The following is a 14228-nucleotide window of genomic DNA, read 5'->3' as shown; positions in this document are numbered from 1 at the left end:
GTTCGCCAGAACGGCTGAGAAAAGCGCAGGGCAGGTAACTGCACGCTTGGCGGCTGTTGCCACGAGCGAGGGAAGTATCCATGCGCAGTTTTGCATCCTCGAGGGCCAAACACAGTACATAAAGACTCGGAAAGCACTGTCTCTCGCCATCGGCCATACCATGTTGAATACGCCGGTTCTCGTCCGATCACCGAAGCTAAGCAGCATTGGGCTCGGTCAGTACTTGGGAGGGAGACCACCTGGGAACACCGAGTGCTGATGGCATTTCTTTTGCATTTTTATTCGCCCTTCACGTTTTTTTTTTCTGTCATAGTTGCGCAGTGTCTCAGGCAACTATAGGAGGTGACGTTATTTTGTTATCGATAATACAATCTCATCGGCAACGTGTCCAACGTGTAGTACGTGCGGACGCGAAACTGTGGCAAAACTCGAAGCGAACCCGTGGCGTCTCGGCTGTCATTCTGACGTCTGCCGCGGCGGGTACACTGCAGATTAAACTCTAGCAAAGCCCCAAGATAGCTGGGAGGCCCAGTGTGCGCATAACACTGCGCAGAAGCGCACAATATGCGCCCACCGCACCATGCACCGCACCCACTGCCGGTCCATGTGTAAACAACACAGGCTCGCTCCCGCTGCTCTTTCCGTGCATGCCGCAGTGGTTTAGGTTCGCCAGAACGGCTGAGAAAAGCGCAGGGCAGGTAACTGCACGCTTGGCGGCTGTTGCCACGAGCGAGGGAAGTATCCATGCGCAGTTTTGCATCCTCGAGGGCCAAACACAGTACATAAAGACTCGGAAAGCACTGTCTCTCGCCATCGGCCATACCATGTTGAATACGCCGGTTCTCGTCCGATCACCGAAGCTAAGCAGCATTGGGCTCGGTCAGTACTTGGGAGGGAGACCACCTGGGAACACCGAGTGCTGATGGCATTTCTTTTGCATTTTTATTCGCCCTTCACGTTTTTTTTTTTTCTGTCATAGTTGCGCAGTGTCTCAGGCAACTATAGGAGGTGACGTTATTTTGTTATCGATAATAGAATCTCATCGGCAACGTGTCCAACGTGTAGTACGTGCGGACGCGAAACTGTGGCAAAACTCGAAGCGAACCCGTGGCGTCTCGGCTGTCATTCTGACGTCTGCCGCGGCGGGTACACTGCAGATTAAACTCTAGCAAAGCCCCAAGATAGCTGGGAGGCCCAGTGTGCGCATAACACTGCGCAGAAGCGCACAATATGCGCCCACCGCACCATGCACCGCACCCACTGCCGGTCCATGTGTAAACAACACAGGCTCGCTCCCGCTGCTCTTTCCGTGCATGCCGCAGTGGTTTAGGTTCGCCAGAACGGCTGAGAAAAGCGCAGGGCAGGTAACTGCACGCTTGGCGGCTGTTGCCACGAGCGAGGGAAGTATCCATGCGCAGTTTTGCATCCTCGAGGGCCAAACACAGTACATAAAGACTCGGAAAGCACTGTCTCTCGCCATCGGCCATACCATGTTGAATACGCCGGTTCTCGTCCGATCACCGAAGCTAAGCAGCATTGGGCTCGGTCAGTACTTGGGAGGGAGACCACCTGGGAACACCGAGTGCTGATGGCATTTCTTTTGCATTTTTATTCGCCCTTCACGTTTTTTTTTTTTTCTGTCATAGTTGCGCAGTGTCTCAGGCAACTATAGGAGGTGACGTTATTTTGTTATCGATAATACAATCTCATCGGCAACGTGTCCAACGTGTAGTACGTGCGGACGCGAAACTGTGGCAAAACTCGAAGCGAACCCGTGGCGTCTCGGCTGTCATTCTGACGTCTGCCGCGGCGGGTACACTGCAGATTAAACTCTAGCAAAGCCCCAAGATAGCTGGGAGGCCCAGTGTGCGCATAACACTGCGCAGAAGCGCACAATATGCGCCCACCGCACCATGCACCGCACCCACTGCCGGCCCATGTGTAAACAACACAGGCTCGCTCCCGCTGCTCTTTCCGTGCATGCCGCAGTGGTTTAGGTTCGCCAGAACGGCTGAGAAAAGCGCAGGGCAGGTAACTGCACGCTTGGCGGCTGTTGCCACGAGCGAGGGAAGTATCCATGCGCAGTTTTGCATCCTCGAGGGCCAAACACAGTACATAAAGACACGGAAAGCACTGTCTCTCGCCATCGGCCATACCATGTTGAATACGCCGGTTCTCGTCCGATCACCGAAGCTAAGCAGCATTGGGCTCGGGCAGTACTTGGGAGGGAGACCACCTGGGAACACCGAGTGCTGATGGCATTTCTTTTGCATTTTTATTCGCCCTTCACGTTTTTTTTTTTTTCTGTCATAGTTGCGCAGTGTCTCAGGCAACTATAGGAGGTGACGTTATTTTGTTATCGATAATACAATCTCATCGGCAACGTGTCCAACGTGTAGTACGTGCGGACGCGAAACTGTGGCAAAACTCGAAGCGAACCCGTGGCGTCTCGGCTGTCATTCTGACGTCTGCCGCGGCGGGTACACTGCAGATTAAACTCTAGCAAAGCCCCAAGATAGCTGGGAGGCCCAGTGTGCGCATAACACTGCGCAGAAGCGCACAATATGCGCCCACCGCACCATGCACCGCACCCACTGCCGGTCCATGTGTAAACAACACAGGCTCGCTCCCGCTGCTCTTTCCGTGCATGCCGCAGTGGTTTAGGTTCGCCAGAACGGCTGAGAAAAGCGCAGGGCAGGTAACTGCACGCTTGGCGGCTGTTGCCACGAGCGAGGGAAGTATCCATGCGCAGTTTTGCATCCTCGAGGGCCAAACACAGTACATAAAGACTCGGAAAGCACTGTCTCTCGCCATCGGCCATACCATGTTGAATACGCCGGTTCTCGTCCGATCACCGAAGCTAAGCAGCATTGGGCTCGGTCAGTACTTGGGAGGGAGACCACCTGGGAACACCGAGTGCTGATGGCATTTCTTTTGCATTTTTATTCGCCCTTCACGTTTTTTTTTTTTTCTGTCATAGTTGCGCAGTGTCTCAGGCAACTATAGGAGGTGACGTTATTTTGTTATCGATAATACAATCTCATCGGCAACGTGTCCAACGTGTAGTACGTGCGGACGCGAAACTGTGGCAAAACTCGAAGCGAACCCGTGGCGTCTCGGCTGTCATTCTGACGTCTGCCGCGGCGGGTACACTGCAGATTAAACTCTAGCAAAGCCCCAAGATAGCTGGGAGGCCCAGTGTGCGCATAACACTGCGCAGAAGCGCACAATATGCGCCCACCGCACCATGCACCGCACCCACTGCCGGTCCATGTGTAAACAACACAGGCTCGCTCCCGCTGCTCTTTCCGTGCATGCCGCAGTGGTTTAGGTTCGCCAGAACGGCTGAGAAAAGCGCAGGGCAGGTAACTGCACGCTTGGCGGCTGTTGCCACGAGCGAGGGAAGTATCCATGCGCAGTTTTGCATCCTCGAGGGCCAAACACAGTACATAAAGACTCGGAAAGCACTGTCTCTCGCCATCGGCCATACCATGTCATTCTACTTCCAGCCACCGAGCGTGACGGACGCAGAATCATGGGCTCCCACGGAGCGGCGATAGCGGCCGTTGCCGGCCGCGGAAACAGGTTTGCCAGCGACGCTGATAAGGACTACGAGATCGTTCTGCCTACCCTGCCCAGCGGACGTGTTGTTTTAAACACGGTTTTTCTGCACGGCGACGTGCGTGTGCGACCCTACAGGGTCGAAGACTTCAGAGACGCCCTCGCTAACGTTGGTGCGCTCCCCGACGTCGTGGCGTTGGGGGCGTACCAGATTAACCACGTGTGGGCGGTAACCTTCAGCAGTGGGGATGCCGCAAAGAAACTGGCCGCCATGAAGGAGCTGGAAGTCAAGGGACGCCGCTGCATCGTTTTTGACCCAGAGGACCACCAGGTCAAGCTGCGACTCCACTGGATGCTACACGGCGTCGCTGACGAGGACATCCGTACGGCATTCGCGGCTTTCGGCAACGTGACGGAGGTCACCCGGGAGCGTTGGCGCGTCGCCGGCATGAAGGAGAAGGGGTCCACCACGAGGACCGTGCTCCTCAAACTGAAGCCAGGCGTGAAAGTGGACGACCTGCCCCACCAGGTGCGAGTCGCTGGCGAGTTGGCTCTCGTGGTGGTTCCCGGGCGGCCGATGCAGTGCCTTCGTTGCGGCGGCACGGGGCATGTTCGCCGCGATTGCAAGGTGCCCAGGTGTTCGAAATGCCGACGCTATGGACACTCGGAGGCTGACTGCGTTCGTACCTACGCGTCGGCTACCGGGCATGTAGCAGCGAGCGACTCCGCAGAACTGATGGACGTCGTGGAAGCAGAGGAAGCAGCAAGCGGGGCCGACGACGCGGGCAAGACGCAGGAGGTGGCGGTTCAGCCAGCGGTTGCGAGCAGCAACATCGACACGGCAGTCGCACAGGAGAGCGGGTCGCCAGCCATTGACCCATCTTCGACGCCTCGGGAGACGCCCAAAGATGGAGCGAGCCCGCCCGTGCACTTAGACGTGGAACGGAAGGCGGCCAGCGAGAGCCACGACGACAGGGCCGACTCCCGCATGAACGTCGGCGTGACTACACCTGCGAAGCGTTCGCACGCCGAGACCAAGGCCGACGGGGAGAAGGCAGCAGAGCCCAGCGTGGAGGAACCGCCGGCAAAGACGCCCCAAGCGCGACGGCCCAGCCTGCGGCCGCGACCAAAGGTCTCGACTGACAAGCGTGGTGGCGAGAAGGCGCCGCCTGACCAGGAGCACGTGCTCGCGCCGGATAACACCGGCGGCGACGGCATCGTCTAGCGACATGCTGGACGCGAGAGGTAAGCACCATGCATTCGGTCTCTTCTTCCTAAGTTAAATGGCTTCTGCAACTCCGTTTAAAGTCGCCACCCTAAACGTTAGAGGCCTGGCAGGTAAAAGAAAACAAAGCCAGCTGTACCGACTTGTAACGGAGCAAGATATCGATATACTGGCAGTGCAGGAGACCAAAGTCGACGGGGAGGAAGAGACCGGGAGCATGGTGCAACGTTTCACGTCTAGGTATTTTGCCGTCGTTAGCCATGCTGTAGGCACATCGGCTGGCTGTATTCTTTTTGTTAAGAAGTTGCCGGGGATAGAAGTACACGGTCATCATTCGTGCCTGTCGGGTCGATACGTGTCCATCGATTTTTCGCTCTGTAACATCGACTGGCGCATTGTTTGTCTGTATGCACCTAATGTGGTTGATGGCCGAGCCGCGTTTTTTGAAAGCGTCGAAGAACGGCTTCGCACGGACAGGCAGCTCATTGTTATGGGCGATTACAACTGTGTTCTTAGTGCGCGCGACAAGACAAGCGTCCGAGGTTTCAGGGATAAAAGCACTGAAGTGTTGTTACGAATGATTGTGAACTGCAACCTCGAGGATGTAGCAGAGTGTCTTGAAGGAACGCGTGCTGTAAGGTACACACGATTCGAGGGCACAAGTCACGCACGGCTAGACCGAATTTATGCATCCGCGGAAACTGTCCCTAAATGCAATAGTTATGTAGTTCTGCCGGTTTCATTTTCTGACCACTGTTTGGTTCAATGCTGCATAGGATTCATTAAGAAGGGGAATGTTTTTTCATGGGAAATGTGGAAGTTAAATGACAAGCTACTCCAGGACGAATTTTATAACCGAGCTGTAAGGGAAGAAATAGCAAAAATAGAACCAAGTAGTAACATGACGATTTGGCAGCAGTGGGAGCTCACCAAGGAAACTTTAAAATTAAAAGCAATAGAAAGAGCCACCTGTATACGTCATGAAACAAAAAAAGAGGAAATGGAGCTAAAGGCACTGCTTCAGAAGATGATAAAACAGGAATGCCGAGCGCCTGGTAAATGGATAGAAGACATAAGAACAACCAAACAAAAGTTACAGCTTATCGAAGAAGAACGTTATCGGGGAGCGCTGGTGAGGGCAAGGGCAGAAGACATGGCCGCAGGGGAAGCGCCAACGAAACGAGCGCTTGGTTTAGAAAAAGCCCGTGCCGAAAGAAACCACATAAACGAAATAGAATGGAGAGGTGCTTCGAAAACGGACATCGATCATATCAAAGCAGCTTTTTTTGAGCATTACCAGGCGCTCTTCGCATTGCATCCGGTAGATGTTATCACTTTTAAGGAGGCGTTTCTGGCCGAGATGCCGCGTCTGGACGACGAAACTAAAGACAAATTAGAGCAGGCGATAACTCAATTGGAAGTTGAGCAAGCAATAGACAGCTTAAACCGCGGTAAGTCGCCTGGACCGGACGGGTTCAGCGCGGCATTCTACAAAGAATTTAAGCATGTAATTTCCCCGGTCTTGACGGTCATCTTTAATGAAGCCTTTAAACTAAAATCACTGCCTCCGTCGTATGGTTCGTCCCATACTGTGCTAATTCCCAAAACGGACGACATAGACAGATTACGATTGGTAACAGCATACCGACCAATAGCACTCACTAACGTCGAGTACAAAATTTATATGAAGGTTTTGGCGCGAAGATTGCAGACCGTGATTCATTACTTAGTTGGTCCGCATCAGACCTGCGGGATTAAAGGGCGGTCCATTTTTACAAATATTCACGTTGCGCGCAGTGTCTTAGAATCCTGTGATGACATTAATGGTCAGGTGGCCATACTCCAGATAGATTTAGAAAAGGCTTTTGACTGCGTTGCCCATGAACTTTTGTTTGCAGTATTAGGCCATGTTAATGTTGGTTCTGTTATCAGCGAGGGTGTGGCCCTGGCATACCGGAACTGCACGACGAGATTGATTGTTAACAAGAGTCTGGGGGCCCCCATTAGCGTGCAGCGTTCGGTGCGCCAGGGCTGTCCCCTCAGCCCCCTTTTGTTTTGTATTTATGTGGAGACCCTTTGTTTGAAAATACTGAAAAACAGTAGTATTAACGGATTTAGTTTACAGGCAGCCGAAGTAAAGCTCTTGGCGTACGCTGACGACATTGCTGTGTTTGCCGTTGACGAGGGAGGCATACGCGAGGCTGTTCAATGTGTACGCGATTTCAGCCAAGCTACAGGAAGCGGGGTTAACTGGTCGAAGTGCCTCGGGCTTTGGCACGGAAGCTGGGCATCTACGCCCGAACGGTTTGCCAGTGTGCCTTGGACGACGACACCAGATAAATACTTGGGCGTTCCGCTCGATGCTTACCGTGACAGTGAAAAGTATTGGACAGGACAGGTCAAAGAGATACGGGAGAGAGCAGATAAGTGGAAAGGAACGACCTTGTCCATTTTCGCCAGAGCCACTGTTTGCAACTTGTTCTTTATCAGCAGGCTCTGGTACGTAATGCAGGTGCTGCACTGTTCACGGCTAAGTATTCAAAAGCTACACCGAATTTTCGCCGTCTTTATCTGGTCGTCGGAATGGGAGCGCTGCAGCCGGACCAACCTGTTCCGTCGGGTACAAGACGGCGGGCTGGGACTGGGCCATTTGTTTTTGAGACAGCTGGTCAATCGTTTTTTGTTCTTTCGGGACACAAGAGACCCGTTTTTGCGTACCGTATGCCAAGTTAGGCTGCGGCGTCTGCTGCCGGAGTACGTTGTCGGAACTGCTGAGGTTTACAGTAGGGTCACCGGTTTTTACCGGGAAATCGTTGCCAGTGTGCGGTTTCTTTCCGCGCGGTTTTCGAACGACTTTCTGTACACTGTGAAACGGAAGAAACTGTACCGTGCCTTGTGCGATGTAGTTTTCCCCGAGCCCTTGTACAGGGCCTTGTACAGTGGAGGCCCAGGCAAAGATGTTTTAAAGAGAGTTAAAAAAATGCAGGTGCCGCCTGGAACAAAAACCTTCTTTTTTAAGTTGCACACCGGAACCTTACCGGTTAAAAAATTTTTAGAGGGAAAGGAATTGTTTTTACCCTGGGGATCTCACTGTTTAATTTGCAGAAAGCCGGAAACAATAGACCATGTATTTTTACACTGTTGGGAAGGGGTTTATTTTTGGGATGTATTGCAGCGAACATTAAAGAAAGAATTTCCACTAGACCCGTATGGCATCCGGTTCTTATGTGTTGAAAATGAGGATGGGGTGCCTTTCGATTTAATAATGCTGACAGGCCTCCACTGTATATGGCGCTCCAGAATGGCAGGCTGGCATTGTGACAGAGACGCAAGACCTGCCAGAATTTACTTTCGCGAAAGTATGAACATGTTTCTGGCCATTCAGAAAGCCGCTGCGGAGCCTCCGGAGTGGCTCTCGAGAGTAGAGCCGCTCTCTACGTTGCGTGAATTTTAATTGGACGAAGCCAGATTTATGCTGGCTGACCACAAGTAGTGTGTACATAGTTATTGTCTTTTGTTGATTGTTTGTGTTGTCCAGTTTTGTGTGTCAAAGCCAGGCAATAAAGAAAAAAAAAAAAATCGGCCATACCATGTTGAATACGCCGGTTCTCGTCCGATCACCGAAGCTAAGCAGCATTGGGCTCGGTCAGTACTTGGGAGGGAGACCACCTGGGAACACCGAGTGCTGATGGCATTTCTTTTGCATTTTTATTCGCCCTTCACGTTTTTTTTTTCTGTCATAGTTGCGCAGTGTCTCAGGCAACTATAGGAGGTGACGTTATTTTGTTATCGATAATACAATCTCATCGGCAACGTGTCCAACGTGTAGTACGTGCGGACGCGAAACTGTGGCAAAACTCGAAGCGAACCCGTGGCGTCTCGGCTGTCATTCTGACGTCTGCCGCGGCGGGTACACTGCAGATTAAACTCTAGCAAAGCCCCAAGATAGCTGGGAGGCCCAGTGTGCGCATAACACTGCGCAGAAGCGCACAATATGCGCCCACCGCACCATGCACCGCACCCACTGCCGGTCCATGTGTAAACAACACAGGCTCGCTCCCGCTGCTCTTTCCGTGCATGCCGCAGTGGTTTAGGTTCGCCAGAACGGCTGAGAAAAGCGCAGGGCAGGTAACTGCACGCTTGGCGGCTGTTGCCACGAGCGAGGGAAGTATCCATGCGCAGTTTTGCATCCTCGAGGGCCAAACACAGTACATAAAGACTCGGAAAGCACTGTCTCTCGCCATCGGCCATACCATGTTGAATACGCCGGTTCTCGTCCGATCACCGAAGCTAAGCAGCATTGGGCTCGGTCAGTACTTGGGAGGGAGACCACCTGGGAACACCGAGTGCTGATGGCATTTCTTTTGCATTTTTATTCGCCCTTCACGTTTTTTTTTTCTGTCATAGTTGCGCAGTGTCTCAGGCAACTATAGGAGGTGACGTTATTTTGTTATCGATAATACAATCTCATCGGCAACGTGTCCAACGTGTAGTACGTGCGGACGCGAAACTGTGGCAAAACTCGAAGCGAACCCGTGGCGTCTCGGCTGTCATTCTCACGTCTGCCGCGGCGGGTACACTGCAGATTAAACTCTAGCAAAGCCCCAAGATAGCTGGGAGGCCCAGTGTGCGCATAACACTGCGCAGAAGCGCACAATATGCGCCCACCGCACCATGCACCGCACCCACTGCCGGTCCATGTGTAAACAACACAGGCTCGCTCCCGCTGCTCTTTCCGTGCATGCCGCAGTGGTTTAGGTTCGCCAGAACGGCTGAGAAAAGCGCAGGGCAGGTAACTGCACGCTTGGCGGCTGTTGCCACGAGCGAGGGAAGTATCCATGCGCAGTTTTGCATCCTCGAGGGCCAAACACAGTACATAAAGACTCGGAAAGCACTGTCTCTCGCCATCGGCCATACCTTGTTGAATACGCCGGTTCTCGTCCGATCACCGAAGCTAAGCAGCATTGGGCTCGGTCAGTACTTGGGAGGGAGACCACCTGGGAACACCGAGTGCTGATGGCATTTCTTTTGCATTTTTATTCGCCCTTCACGTTTTTTTTTTTTCTGTCATAGTTGCGCAGTGTCTCAGGAAACTATAGGAGGTGACGTTATTTTGTTATCGATAATACAATCTCATCGGCAACGTGTCCAACGTGTAGTACGTGCGGACGCGAAACTGTGGCAAAACTCGAAGCGAACCCGTGGCGTCTCGGCTGTCATTCTGACGTCTGCCGCGGCGGGTACACTGCAGATTAAACTCTAGCAAAGCCCCAAGATAGCTGGGAGGCCCAGTGTGCGCATAACACTGCGCAGAAGCGCACAATATGCGCCCACCGCACCATGCACCGCACCCACTGCCGGTCCATGTGTAAACAACACAGGCTCGCTCCCGCTGCTCTTTCCGTGCATGCCGCAGTGGTTTAGGTTCGCCAGAACGGCTGAGAAAAGCGCAGGGCAGGTAACTGCACGCTTGGCGGCTGTTGCCACGAGCGAGGGAAGTATCCATGCGCAGTTTTGCATCCTCGAGGGCCAAACACAGTACATAAAGACTCGGAAAGCACTGTCTCTCGCCATCGGCCATACCATGTTGAATACGCCGGTTCTCGTCCGATCACCGAAGCTAAGCAGCATTGGGCTCGGTCAGTACTTGGGAGGGAGACCACCTGGGAACACCGAGTGCTGATGGCATTTCTTTTGCATTTTTATTCGCCCTTCACGTTTTTTTTTTCTGTCATAGTTGCGCAGTGTCTCAGGCAACTATAGGAGGTGACGTTATTTTGTTATCGATAATACAATCTCATCGGCAACGTGTCCAACGTGTAGTACGTGCGGACGCGAAACTGTGGCAAAACTCGAAGCGAACCCGTGGCGTCTCGGCTGTCATTCTGACGTCTGCCGCGGCGGGTACACTGCAGATTAAACTCTAGCAAAGCCCCAAGATAGCTGGGAGGCCCAGTGTGCGCATAACACTGCGCAGAAGCGCACAATATGCGCCCACCGCACCATGCACCGCACCCACTGCCGGTCCATGTGTAAACAACACAGGCTCGCTCCCGCTGCTCTTTCCGTGCATGCCGCAGTGGTTTAGGTTCGCCAGAACGGCTGAGAAAAGCGCAGGGCAGGTAACTGCACGCTTGGCGGCTGTTGCCACGAGCGAGGGAAGTATCCATGCGCAGTTTTGCATCCTCGAGGGCCAAACACAGTACATAAAGACTCGGAAAGCACTGTCTCTCGCCATCGGCCATACCATGTTGAATACGCCGGTTCTCGTCCGATCACCGAAGCTAAGCAGCATTGGGCTCGGTCAGTACTTGGGAGGGAGACCACCTGGGAACACCGAGTGCTGATGGCATTTCTTTTGCATTTTTATTCGCCCTTCACGTTTTTTTTTTCTGTCATAGTTGCGCAGTGTCTCAGGCAACTATAGGAGGTGACGTTATTTTGTTATCGATAATACAATCTCATCGGCAACGTGTCCAACGTGTAGTACGTGCGGACGCGAAACTGTGGCAAAACTCGAAGCGAACCCGTGGCGTCTCGGCTGTCATTCTGACGTCTGCCGCGGCGGGTACACTGCAGATTAAACTCTAGCAAAGCCCCAAGATAGCTGGGAGGCCCAGTGTGCGCATAACACTGCGCAGAAGCGCACAATATGCGCCCACCGCACCATGCACCGCACCCACTGCCGGGCCATGTGTAAACAACACAGGCTCGCTCCCGCTGCTCTTTCCGTGCATGCCGCAGTGGTTTAGGTTCGCCAGAACGGCTGAGAAAAGCGCAGGGCAGGTAACTGCACGCTTGGCGGCTGTCGCCACGAGCGAGGGAAGTATCCATGCGCAGTTTTGCATCCTCGAGGGCCAAACACAGTACATAAAGACTCGGAAAGCACTGTCTCTCGCCATCGGCCATACCATGTTGAATACGCCGGTTCTCGTCCGATCACCGAAGCTAAGCAGCATTGGGCTCGGTCAGTACTTGGGAGGGAGACCACCTGGGAACACCGAGTGCTGATGGCATTTCTTTTGCATTTTTATTCGCCCTTCACGTTTTTTTTTTTTCTGTCATAGTTGCGCAGTGTCTCAGGCAACTATAGGAGGTGACGTTATTTTGTTATCGATAATACAATCTCATCGGCAACGTGTCCAACGTGTAGTACGTGCGGACGCGAAACTGTGGCAAAACTCGAAGCGAACCCGTGGCGTCTCGGCTGTCATTCTGACGTCTGCCGCGGCGGGTACACTGCAGATTAAACTCTAGCAAAGCCCCAAGATAGCTGGGAGGCCCAGTGTGCGCATAACACTGCGCAGAAGCGCACAATATGCGCCCACCGCACCATGCACCGCACCCACTGGTGGTCCATGTGTAAACAACACAGGCTCGCTCCCGCTGCTCTTTCCGTGCATGCCGCAGTGGTTTAGGTTCGCCAGAACGGCTGAGAAAAGCGCAGGGCAGGTAACTGCACGCTTGGCGGCTGTTGCCACGAGCGAGGGAAGTATCCATGCGCAGTTTTGCATCCTCGAGGGCCAAACACAGTACATAAAGACTCGGAAAGCACTGTCTCTCGCCATCGGCCATACCATGTTGAATACGCCGGTTCTCGTCCGATCACCGAAGCTAAGCAGCATTGGGCTCGGTCAGTACTTGGGAGGGAGACCACCTTTGAACACCGAGTGCTGATGGCATTTCTTTTGCATTTTTATTCGCCCTTCACGTTTTTTTTTTTTCTGTCATAGTTGCGCAGTGTCTCAGGCAACTATAGGAGGTGACGTTATTTTGTTATCGATAATACAATCTCATCGGCAACGTGTCCAACGTGTAGTACGTGCGGACGCGAAACTGTGGCAAAACTCGAAGCGAACCCGTGGCGTCTCGGCTGTCATTGTGACGTCTGCCGCGGCGGGTACACTGCAGATTAAACTCTAGCAAAGCCCCAAGATAGCTGGGAGGCCCAGTGTGCGCATAACACTGCGCAGAAGCGCACAATATGCGCCCACCGCACCATGCACCGCACCCACTGCCGGTCCATGTGTAAACAACACAGGCTCGCTCCCGCTGCTCTTTCCGTGCATGCCGCAGTGGTTTAGGTTCGCCAGAACGGCTGAGAAAAGCGCAGGGCAGGTAACTGCACGCTTGGCGGCTGTTGCCACGAGCGAGGGAAGTATCCATGCGCAGTTTTGCATCCTCGAGGGCCAAACACAGTACATAAAGACTCGGAAAGCACTGTCTCTCGCCATCGGCCATACCATGTTGAATACGCCGGTTCTCGTCCGATCACCGAAGCTAAGCAGCATTGGGCTCGGTCAGTACTTGGGAGGGAGACCACCTGGGAACACCGAGTGCTGATGGCATTTCTTTTGCATTTTTATTCGCCCTTCACGTTTTTTTTTTTTCTGTCATAGTTGCGCAGTGTCTCAGGCAACTATAGGAGGTGACGTTATTTTGTTATCGATAATACAATCTCATCGGCAACGTGTCCAACGTGTAGTACGTGCGGACGCGAAACTGTGGCAAAACTCGAAGCGAACCCGTGGCGTCTCGGCTGTCATTCTGACGTCTGCCGCGGCGGGTACACTGCAGATTAAACTCTAGCAAAGCCCCAAGATAGCTGGGAGGCCCAGTGTGCGCATAACACTGCGCAGAAGCGCACAATATGCGCCCACCGCACCATGCACCGCACCCACTGCCGGTCCATGTGTAAACAACACAGGCTCGCTCCCGCTGCTCTTTCCGTGCATGCCGCAGTGGTTTAGGTTCGCCAGAACGGCTGAGAAAAGCGCAGGGCAGGTAACTGCACGCTTGGCGGCTGTTGCCACGAGCGAGGGAAGTATCCATGCGCAGTTTTGCATCCTCGAGGGCCAAACACAGTACATAAAGACTCGGAAAGCACTGTCTCTCGCCATCGGCCATACCATGTTGAATACGCCGGTTCTCGTCCGATCACCGAAGCTAAGCAGCATTGGGCTCGGTCAGTACTTGGGAGGGAGACCACCTGGGAACACCGAGTGCTGATGGCATTTCTTTTGCATTTTTATTCGCCCTTCACGTTTTTTTTTTCTGTCATAGTTGCGCAGTGTCTCAGGCAACTATAGGAGGTGACGTTATTTTGTTATCGATAATACAATCTCATCGGCAACGTGTCCAACGTGTAGTACGTGCGGACGCGAAACTGTGGCAAAACTCGAAGCGAACCCGTGGCGTCTCGGCTGTCATTCTGACGTCTGCCGCGGCGGGTACACTGCAGATTAAACTCTTGCATAGCCCAAAGATAGCTATGAGGCCCAGTGTGCGCATAACACTGCGCAGAAGCGCACAATATGCGCCCACCGCACCATGCACCGCACCCACTGCCGGTCCATGTGTAAACAACACAGGCTCGCTCCCGCTGCTCTTTCCGTGCATGCCGCAGTGGTTTAGGTTCGCCAGAACGGCTGAGAAAAGCGCA

The 14228-nt window shown here is 53.3% G+C and overlaps 1 protein-coding gene, 12 non-coding genes and 2 pseudogenes across 13 annotated transcripts; all 15 read left to right on the top strand.

Annotated features, from left to right (window-relative positions):
* The first annotated feature begins 145 nt into the window (after nt 1-145).
* LOC149368837 (5S ribosomal RNA) lies at nt 146-264 on the top strand. Its single transcript, XR_016287192.1, has one exon. It is a non-coding gene; the product is annotated as a 5S ribosomal RNA (ribosomal RNA).
* A 545-nt stretch (nt 265-809) lies between these two features.
* Nucleotides 810-928, top strand: LOC149368836 (5S ribosomal RNA). Its single transcript, XR_016287191.1, has one exon. It is a non-coding gene; the product is annotated as a 5S ribosomal RNA (ribosomal RNA).
* A 547-nt stretch (nt 929-1475) lies between these two features.
* LOC149368835 (5S ribosomal RNA) lies at nt 1476-1594 on the top strand. Its single transcript, XR_016287190.1, has one exon. It is a non-coding gene; the product is annotated as a 5S ribosomal RNA (ribosomal RNA).
* Nucleotides 1595-2142: 548 nt separating this feature from the next.
* On the top strand, nt 2143-2261 carry LOC149368834 (5S ribosomal RNA). Its single transcript, XR_016287842.1, has one exon. It is a non-coding gene; the product is annotated as a 5S ribosomal RNA (ribosomal RNA).
* A 548-nt stretch (nt 2262-2809) lies between these two features.
* Nucleotides 2810-2928, top strand: LOC149368833 (5S ribosomal RNA). The gene has a single exon (XR_016287189.1). It is a non-coding gene; the product is annotated as a 5S ribosomal RNA (ribosomal RNA).
* A 607-nt stretch (nt 2929-3535) lies between these two features.
* Nucleotides 3536-4786, top strand: LOC149368832 (uncharacterized). Its single transcript, XM_089570114.1, has one exon. It carries the CDS (start codon nt 3536-3538, stop codon nt 4784-4786), a length of 1251 nt encoding a protein of 416 aa, XP_089426240.1.
* Nucleotides 4787-8361: 3575 nt separating this feature from the next.
* Nucleotides 8362-8480, top strand: LOC149368831 (5S ribosomal RNA; annotated as a pseudogene).
* Nucleotides 8481-9025: 545 nt separating this feature from the next.
* LOC149368830 (5S ribosomal RNA) lies at nt 9026-9144 on the top strand. Its single transcript, XR_016287188.1, has one exon. It is a non-coding gene; the product is annotated as a 5S ribosomal RNA (ribosomal RNA).
* A 545-nt stretch (nt 9145-9689) lies between these two features.
* Nucleotides 9690-9808, top strand: LOC149368829 (5S ribosomal RNA). Its single transcript, XR_016287637.1, has one exon. It is a non-coding gene; the product is annotated as a 5S ribosomal RNA (ribosomal RNA).
* A 547-nt stretch (nt 9809-10355) lies between these two features.
* LOC149368828 (5S ribosomal RNA) lies at nt 10356-10474 on the top strand. The gene has a single exon (XR_016287186.1). It is a non-coding gene; the product is annotated as a 5S ribosomal RNA (ribosomal RNA).
* Nucleotides 10475-11019: 545 nt separating this feature from the next.
* Nucleotides 11020-11138, top strand: LOC149368827 (5S ribosomal RNA). The gene has a single exon (XR_016287185.1). It is a non-coding gene; the product is annotated as a 5S ribosomal RNA (ribosomal RNA).
* Nucleotides 11139-11683: 545 nt separating this feature from the next.
* LOC149368826 (5S ribosomal RNA) lies at nt 11684-11802 on the top strand. Its single transcript, XR_016287184.1, has one exon. It is a non-coding gene; the product is annotated as a 5S ribosomal RNA (ribosomal RNA).
* A 547-nt stretch (nt 11803-12349) lies between these two features.
* On the top strand, nt 12350-12468 carry LOC149368825 (5S ribosomal RNA; annotated as a pseudogene).
* Nucleotides 12469-13015: 547 nt separating this feature from the next.
* On the top strand, nt 13016-13134 carry LOC149368824 (5S ribosomal RNA). Its single transcript, XR_016287182.1, has one exon. It is a non-coding gene; the product is annotated as a 5S ribosomal RNA (ribosomal RNA).
* A 547-nt stretch (nt 13135-13681) lies between these two features.
* Nucleotides 13682-13800, top strand: LOC149368823 (5S ribosomal RNA). The gene has a single exon (XR_016287181.1). It is a non-coding gene; the product is annotated as a 5S ribosomal RNA (ribosomal RNA).
* Nucleotides 13801-14228: the final 428 nt, after the last annotated feature.

This window comes from Amblyomma mixtum, chromosome 1 (assembly GCF_055824585.1).
Source record: "Amblyomma mixtum isolate Tamu chromosome 1, ASM5582458v1, whole genome shotgun sequence".
Taxonomy (NCBI): Eukaryota; Metazoa; Arthropoda; class Arachnida; order Ixodida; family Ixodidae; genus Amblyomma; species Amblyomma mixtum.
This window is presented reverse-complemented; position numbering and strand designations above follow the sequence as displayed.

What these genes read in the sequence shown, in the direction of transcription:
- LOC149368832 (XM_089570114.1), top strand. Translation starts at nt 3,536, where the DNA reads ATGGGCTCCCACGGAGCGGCGATAGCGGCCGTTGCCGGCCGCGGAAAC.